The sequence below is a fragment of the Alosa pseudoharengus genome, unplaced genomic scaffold (assembly GCF_046254945.1).
Source record: "Alosa pseudoharengus isolate Yale_2024_CS ecotype anadromous, Long Island Sound unplaced genomic scaffold, YU_APseudo_1.1 YU_APseudo_1.1_scf_17, whole genome shotgun sequence".
Lineage (NCBI taxonomy): Eukaryota > Metazoa > Chordata > Actinopteri > Clupeiformes > Clupeidae > Alosa > Alosa pseudoharengus.
In genome coordinates, this window is record NW_027468640.1 from 2,267,905 (window position 1) to 2,276,795 (window position 8,891).

An 8,891-nucleotide genomic window follows, 5' to 3' on the forward strand; every position below is an offset into this window, starting at 1 on the left:
TCCATGATCCAACCAGACACTCACATCAGAGTATCAATTTGATTTAGCATAACAGATGCTAGTATCTATGAGGTTTAATATAACAGATGCTAGTACCCATGGGGTTTAATATAACAGATGCTAGTATCCATGGGGTTTAATATACATCAGGTTCTAGTTTCCATGGGGTTAAGTAGACACAGGCTTTAGTATAACAGATGCTAGATGCTAGTAGCCACAGGTTTTAGTATAGCAGATGCTAGTAGCCACAAGTTTTAGTATAGCAGATGCTAGATGCTAGTAGCCATGGGGTTTAGTATAACAGATGCTAGATGCTAGTAGCCACAGGTTTTAGTATAGCAGATGCTAGATGCTAGTAGCCATGGGGTTTAGTATAACAGATGCTAGATGCTAGTAGCCACAGGTTTTAGTATAGCAGATGCTAGATGCTAGTAGCCACAGGTTATAGTATAGCAGATGCTAGATGCTAGTAGCCATGGGGTTTAGTATAACAGATGCTAGTAGCCATGGGGTTTTAACATAACTGCAGCAGATACTCAGTGTCCAATTTTGCAAGTTTGAATCTGGTGCAGGCCTGTGCTCAGCGGCACAATACAGACTATATATGAGCAGCATACATGTGGTTATGTGTACAGGCCTGCCTGCTTTGTGTGCCTGTAACACATGTGTAGGCCTGCATGCTTTTATCTTTGTTGTGGTTTCTCTCTGCCTGATATCTTAAGGGGCCGATCACACTGACACACTTTTCTCATCTCCAGGCATTCAAATGTAAAGTCAAAAATAGTTCAGCTTTTGAGATTGTATTTTTTTCAATAACATGTACACAATCAATTTCCACCTTGAATGTTTTTAAACTCACATTTTTGGAATATTTGCTTTTTGGAAATCAAAGCTTTTTTCTTTGCCTCAGAGCAATGATTGTGTTTCTGTGGCCTAATGCACGCTTATGATCGTGTCAGTGTTTCTGTGGCCTAATGCTTATGTGGCCTAATGCTTATGATCGTGTCAGAGTTAATGTGTTTCTGTGGCCTAATGCTTATGTGGCCTAATGTTTCTGTGGCCTAATGCATGCTTATGATCGTGTCAGTGTTTCTGTGGCCTAATGCTTATGATCTTGTCAGAGTGAATGTATTTCTGTGGCCTAATGCATGCTTATGATCGTGTCAGTGTTTCTGTGGCCTAATGCACGCTTATGATCGTGTCAGAGTGAATGTGTTTCTGTGGCCTAATGCTTATGTTTCCTAATGCTTATGATCGTGTCAGAGTGAATGGCGCCTTTTGTGTGCAAACGCAAATGCATTTAAAAATAGCCCTCCTGTGCTGTATGTCTCAGTAAAATGTTGGTGTGAGTGTGTGTGTGTGTGTGTGTGTGTGTGTGTGTGTGGTGCTGTGTGAGTGTGTGTGTTTCTGTGGCTTTTCAGTACTGGTTTCCTGTCCTGTAGGTCTAAGATGAAGTGTGTGTGTGTGTGTGTGTGTGTGTGTGTGTGTGTGTGTGTGTGTGTGTGTGTGTGATATGAAACCAGGCCATTATTCCACTGTAAAGAGCAAGCTTGTACTTCTTGTAAAACAGGGCAGAGCATCAGCACACCAACAATACAGTTAGACCTCACAGCTACCTCTCACACATGTAGTCTGATGTGTGTGTGTATAGGTGTGTGTAGGTGTGTGTGTGTGTAGGTCTGTGTGTGTGTGTGTGTGTGTGTATGTTTGATGCATTTGAGATTACAAACTACCAAATTATGTTATTGAATCATGTGGAAGGCCCTTCGTGTGTGTGTGTGTGTGCACCCCCCCCCCCCCCACACACACACACACACACACACACAAGAAGGGCCTATCTGAAATGTTCAGTCACTCTATAGGGTTTATATAGTATATATATAGTGTTTTGGACTGATAGATGTGTGTGTTTGTATTTTTGAGACAGAAAGGCCTTCTTTAGATGTATGTCTGTGTGTGAGTGTGTATGTTTGTGTGTGTGTGTGCACATATTCATGTCTGTGTGTGTGAATGGGGCACGGGGGCGCCCACACACACACACACACACACACACACGCACACACAAACACAGAGAGCATTTCTGATCTGTGCTGTTGACATGTTGAAGATGTGCAATCACTCTGTACCAGATGATTCTGATTAGGTGATGGTGATGATGTAATACACAACTCTATGGTTTGTACGTACGGATGATATTATTATGAACTCTATGGTTTGTACGTACGGGTAATGTTATAATGAACTCTATGGTTTGTACGTACGGGTAATGTTATAATGAACTCTATGGTTTGTACGTACGGGTGATGTTATAATGAATGAAACTTGTCATGTGATTGGATGTTGTTGCATTGTGTAGCCATTGGGTATTTGGGTATGAGTGTGTGAAATATATGTATATATATCTGTGTGTGTGTGTGTGTGTGTGTGTGTGTGTGTGTGAAGAAATGTGTGTAAGTATCTATGTGTGTGCGTGTGTGTGTCTCTCTCTCTATCTCTCTCTCACACGGTGTGTGTGTGTGTGTGTGTGTGTGTGTGTGTGTGTGTGTGTGTGTGTGTGTAGGTTTCAGAGGGTCATGGCCTTTCCTCCTGAAGTAGGAATTAAAGACAGATTAAGTAAATGTAGCCCTTTGTGTGTGTGTGTGTGTGATGTAGCCCTATGTGTGTGTGTGTGTGTGTGTGTGTGATGTAGCCCTATGTGTGAGTGTGTGTGTGTGCGTGTGTGTGTGTGTGATGTAGCCCTATGTGTGTGTGTGCGTGTGTGTGTGTTGTCATCTTCCTGCAGCCTTCAGATGACCGCATCAGAACTTCAGAACTTTCATCATAATAAAACTCCTCCTCCTTTCTGTATTAAACAACCTCTCACCCTCTGTCTTGATCTCCATCTCGCCCCCCTCTCTCTTCATCTCACGTCTTCAGTCTAGCTGCGTCCCCCGCGCCATCTCTCTGTTCGCACAGCATGGCCGAGAGCTTTGCTTCTGGACTGTCCATCTACTGCACAGGTGAGCAATAGCCATCTATTGTAGATTAGCTAATTAATACACTTCACCTTGACATGCTTTATTTAAATATACGTTTATATTTATTGAGATGAAGTCACTTACTCTCACTGTGTAATGGGGTCTTATGGAACTGTGTGTGTGTGTGTATATGTGTGTGGGTGTGTGTGTGTGTGTGTATGTGTGTGTGTGTGTTGTGTTAGGTGTGCTGCTGGCTGTGCTCTCCATGTCCATGTCCACCTCAGTGGTGGTGCGTGAGGGTCAGTCGGTCCAGATGAACTGTTCTCACGGCCTTCAAGGAAAGGGCTTTAACGCAATCGTCTGGCTGAAACAAACCAACCACTCCGCACCGGTCTGTGTCTTGAGTATTTTGTTCAACCAAGAGAATCCCCGAAATAATAATGTGAACTTTTGTACTGGATTTGACCGCAGTCGTATGGACTGCTCCGTAGACAGCTGGACCTCTAGCGTAGAGATTAGGAGGGCCAGTGTGTCGGACTCTGGTCTGTACTACTGTGGGAGAATGGGTAGTGTTTTTAAAGACTACATACTCTTCAATAACGCCACCTATTTAACCGTCACAGGTAATCATTCCTCTCTTTACTACTGTATATTAGATTAGTCTATTTGTGTGTGTGTGTGTGTGTGTGAGTGAGTGCGTGTGTGTGTGTGTGCACGTGTGTGTATGTGTGAGTGTGTGTGTGTGCACGTGTGTGTATGTGTATGTGTGAGTGTGCGTGTGTGTGTATGTGTATGTGTGAGTGTGTGTGTGTGTGTGCGTGTGTGTGTATGTGTGTGTGTGTGTGCGTGCATGTGTGTGTATGTGTGTGTGTGGGAATCTGTATGGGCAGGTGTGTGTGCATTGCCAGGTGTGTCTGGTTGATACTGACATGACCCAACCACTGTGTGATTTCCCCACAGATCCAGTGAGTGAGTCTGAACCCCCCGAGGATGGTATGTGTGTGCGCACGTAAAACATTCTAATGATTCGTTGGCTTGGTTCATTGCTAACATTAAAATCCAGATGTGCAGTTTTATTTTTTCTCTGCTGATTTCTTTTTAGTTATATTTATATATTTGTAAAATATTTGTATTCATGTGTGTGGTTTGTACTCGTGAAAGTCGCACATCACATGATGGGTCCTTGTGAGATATCTTATATTTCTACCAACTGCAGCTAAGTGATTGATTGATTGGAATTCTTTACTGATGTTATTGTACAAATAATGTTTCTTTTAAAAATAAATAAATACATAAATGAATAAAATGTCTTTGTACATTTGTCAAAAGGATAAACACAATAAAGCCACAGGGCTTATTTCCATTGTGGTCCTTAATATATGTGGGCTTGGTAGCGTGTGCCAACCATTGTTTCATTTCATTTCATTTATTTATTTAAAGGACAGTGCACATTAATCAACATTTCTGTAAATGTGCCAGTGTTAGCCAGCAGGCTAATTTTCAACTGTAGTCAATTGGCAAGATGTTATACTAGGCACATGGTGGCTAAAAAAAAGAACATATTAAGTCACATAGCAATTGATATACAGTTTGTGTGTTCTCTTCCTGCAGGGCAGTTCTGCAAGGGGGGAACCGTGGTTCTATTCCTCAGTGCTATTCTACTCCTCAGTGTCGTTCTCAATCTGCTGCTTTGCATCCTGATCCAGACCAGACGCAGAGGTGGACTCACACAGAACACAGGTCCCAACAACACAGGTGCGTCCCAACAACACAGGTCCCAACAACACAGGTCCCAACAACACAGGTGCGTCCCAACAACACAGGTCCCAACAACACAGGTGTATCACAACAACACAGGTGCATCACAACAACACAGGTCCCAACAACACAGGTGCATCACAACAACACCGGTGCATCACAACAACACAGGTGCATCACAACAACACAGGTCCCAACAACACAGGTGCGTCCCAACAACACAGGTCCCAACAACACAGGTGCATCACAACAACACAGGTCCCAACAACACTGGTGCCAACAACACAGGTGCATCACAACAACACAGGTCCCAACAACACAGGTGCGTCCCAACAACACAGGTGCCAACAACACAGGTGCGTCCCAACAACACAGGTCCCAACAACACAGGTGCCAACAACACAGGTGCATCACAACAACACAGGTCCCAACAACACAGGTGCCAACAACACAGGTGCCAACAACACAGGTGCATCACAACAACACAGGTCCCAACAACACAGGTCCCAACAACACAGGTGCCTCCCAACAACACAGGTCCCAACAACACAGGTGCATCACAACAACACAGGTGCATCACAACAACACAGGTGCGCCCCAATAACACAGGTGCATCCCAACACAATCTCAATATACGTCACAACAACACAGTTCCCAACAACACAGGTGCCAACAACACAGGTCCCAACAACACAGGTGCGCCCCAACACAAGATGCAATATACATCTCATATCAATTCAGATCTCATATATCATCATAAAAGATCTCACTTTCTCCAAGAGAAGTGGAAAAATACAGTAGTAAGAGTTGATATTGTCTTTCTATGAACATGTGCTCTGGTTCCTTTTTTTATGTACACATGGCCTCACTCAGACCCTGGTGAACAAACGCCATCTCCACCTGCACAGGTGAGTACAAATCTCCTGCATAGGCCCTTTATTGCCTCTGGTTGGATCCCCACAATGAGTCTGTGCTTTGTGCTACAGGAAGAAGCATGAACTAATCTAGGATGAAACGAAATTCTTTAAAATCTGATAGCATCGATATTAGTGCTACATGCCTTCTAACTTTGTTAGAAAATGCTCTGTATGGTATCTTTATGATATGTTCTCACAATATGTAGCTCAATATGCCTTGAAAGCTGTTGTAGTTAAGTTGCCTCATTTGTAAACGTTGCTACTGTTAGTTAACTCATCTCCTCTCCTATGTGTAGCGTTGCTGCTGTTAGTTAACCCATCTCATCTCCTACCAGTGTTGCGCGGTCTGCCCGAAATTAAGCGGTCGCCCGCGGATGACCGCGGTCACCCGTGGTTATGAGTCATAAACAAAATATTTTAATGGTATTCGGGTCATTTGCGGGCGGGTCAGTTAAAATTAATTAAATATATATTTTCTACAAATAGGCCTACTTAAAATATCACGAGAAGGCTAGCATCAATACAGTAAAGCATCAATACAGTAAAGTCAACAGTAAAGAAGCAAGACGCGAGTTAAAATAATAAAGACACCCCTTCAGGAAAAGCGATATAGGCTATGGGAAATATTGGGAAAAGTTCTTAAAGAAGATGACAGTAGTACAAGTTATGGTCTAGGCCTACTTCTTGCGAAGCCATTTAAAAGTATGACAGCCAAAACGGGCAGCCTGCAGGAATAAATGTTATGGCACAGACTACACAGCCATATCTACCGGTATGTATAGGTTCGCGCATGCATAAAAGTTACCTTAGTTCGTTGTGTTTGTGACTTTAAACAGTGGATGTGCTTTAGTAAAGCTTTGTGCTTCATTCAGCATTATAAACCAGTTGTTACGCTAATGTTTTGACCAGCAATGTATCTGTCTTGCCTACCTTGCCTCACCATTTCTGTTTTCGAAAGAAAGATGTATGTCCATGGCCAAATCTTATTCTAGTGTTCTAATCCTTGGTGGTTGCGTGCGTGCTTGCGCTCTTATTCTCATTCTCTCTCCTGCGCAAACATTATGTCCTGCATGCCTATATACTGCGTGTAGTTCTACTGCATAAAGTTTCGCAAATAAATTAGTTTTTACAGAACAGTTTTACAGAAATGGCCTACTGTCACACTGCATGCAGGCTATAACCAAAAGCACACATTTTGTAAATAAGCGGGTCGGGTATAATTTTGTCCTAATTAATATTCGCCCGAGTTCGCGTCCGAATTGCGGTCGGGTTGATTAAAATATCGGGCGACCGTAGGCTGCTTATGACCAAACCCGCGCAACACTGTCTCCTACATGTAGCGTTGCTGCTGTTAGTTAACTCATCTCATCTGTAGCGTTGCTGCTGTTAGTTAACTCATCTCAACTCCTATGTGTAGCGTTGCTGCTGTTAGTTAACTCATCTCATCTCCTACGTGTAGTGTTGCTGCTGTTAGTTAACTCATCTCCTATGTGTAGCGTTGCTGCTGTTAGTTAACTCGTCTCATCTCCTACATGTAGCGTTGCTGCTGTTAGTTAACTCATCTCATCTGTAGCATTGCTGCTGTTAGTTAACTCATCTCATCTCCTAAGTGTAGCGTTGCTGCTGTTAGTTAACTCGTCTCATCTTTAGCGTTGTTGCTGTTAGTTAACTCATCTCCTACGTGTAGCGTTGCTGCTGTTAGTTAACTCATCTCATCTGTAGCGTTGCTGCTGTTAGTTACCTCGTCTCATCTCCTATGTGTAGCGCTGCTGCTGTTAGTTAACTCATCTCATGTCCTCCTGATAATATGTAGTTAATTATGATCCTAATGATCATCATGTAGCCTTGTCTCAGCTGAAAAAATCTGATTTGGTTCAGGATTTGGATTCTCTGAACTATGCAGCCCTGAACTTCTCTGCCAAGAAGAAGAGGAGGAGCAACTTCAACCTCCAGACTGACAACCCACACGTCATATACGCTGCCACTAGATAAACGCTGAAAATTAAGATTTCTGGAACTAAACCAATCCTATCGAACAATGTTACATTTTAATATATTGTGTACCAACATCAGTAATTGCTTAATATGTAGTATGTGTATTAATATTTGTACAACAGTTAAATTCTGTCTAGCTATTTATTTATTTCTGATGAAAAACACAATTTGATATTATTGTTATATCAATATTATATTATTGTCTTTAGATATTAGGCTTGACATTGGTAAATGATTTCAGTGGTCTAGTGATCCAGGTTCGTGCCTTCGTAACTACAGTCTTTACGAACTCCACTTTCACTTGTGCCATAGTGCTTCAATCAACTCCATTGTAAACTGTCATTTCGTTCTGCTATTTTTAAATTAAATAATAAATACTGTAAGTTGAAACAACTACAATAACTCATATCTGGAGCGCACATCACACATGAGAAAACTGAGAAACTCTCTGAGGCAGTGATTGGGAACATCTATCTGAATAAATTGTATGATTGTTCATTTGAACATTCAGTATAGCATATTGTGGGTTGTAATTACATTCTGCAGCATATGATACCTCCTCATCAGGACAATCTGGAGCAATTATTACGATTCTGTTATCCACTGCCATGTTTACATATATAAATTATGTCATTGATGTCAGATAAATACAATGAACTATGCAAACCTGTTCAGGACCTGACTCCTCAGACATCTACATGGCTGGACACTCTTAACTAATGGCATAGTTACTCTCGAGACAACGTACCCCAGCACACTACAGCAGCTGTCATTAGTCTCAGTGTTGGTCACGATCATACCACAGCAAGTTGACCCAGTAGCACTCAAACCACAGCTAATCCTGCAGTATTAGCAGATATCACAACTAGCCAAACCATAACTAATCCTGCAGTGTTAGCAGATATCACAACTAGCCAAACCACAGCTAATCCTGCAGTGTTAGCAGATATCACAACTAGCCATACAATCTTACAATAGCAGATAGCACAACACAGGCCTGTATAAAGGCATTTAAGTATGTTGGTGCAGAATTGGTGACTACTTTGTAGGACCTCGATGAAGCAACGTGCCCCTTTGGGTTGATAAAAGACCAGCCACATCCTGGATCACCTGGAAGGGTTTCATGGTACTAGAAGGCCCAACAGAAGGGTCCCAGATAGCAAAATCAGATTGGCAGACAGCGGACTGCTGGTGGTATGCCGCCGGTGGCGTGCCACTTGTGGTCCGCCGTTGGACCACCATCTCTTTAAATTTAACTTGTCAT

General features: G+C 42.4%; 1 protein-coding gene across 1 annotated transcript; it reads left to right on the top strand.

The window, feature by feature from the left end:
- Positions 1-2,903: 2,903 nt before the first annotated feature.
- On the top strand, positions 2,904-7,963 carry LOC143127907 (uncharacterized). Its single transcript, XM_076289609.1, has 6 exons — positions 2,904-2,999; positions 3,200-3,580; positions 3,918-3,950; positions 4,569-4,712; positions 5,589-5,623; positions 7,511-7,963. The coding sequence occupies exons 1-6, from the start codon at positions 2,957-2,959 to the stop codon at positions 7,622-7,624; spliced, it is 750 nt and encodes a 249-aa protein (XP_076145724.1). The 5' UTR covers positions 2,904-2,956; the 3' UTR covers positions 7,625-7,963.
- The last annotated feature ends 928 nt before the right edge of the window (positions 7,964-8,891 follow it).

Excerpts from the sequence above, each read along its gene's own strand:
- LOC143127907 (XM_076289609.1), top strand. The coding sequence starts at position 2,957 with ATGGCCGAGAGCTTTGCTTCTGGACTGTCCATCTACTGCACAG. Across the intron at positions 3,000-3,199 it reads ACTGTCCATCTACTGCACAG|GTGTGCTGCTGGCTGTGCTC; the intron begins GTGAGCAATAGC and ends GTGTTGTGTTAG. Across the intron at positions 5,624-7,510 it reads CGCCATCTCCACCTGCACAG|GATTTGGATTCTCTGAACTA; the intron begins GTGAGTACAAAT and ends GATTTGGTTCAG.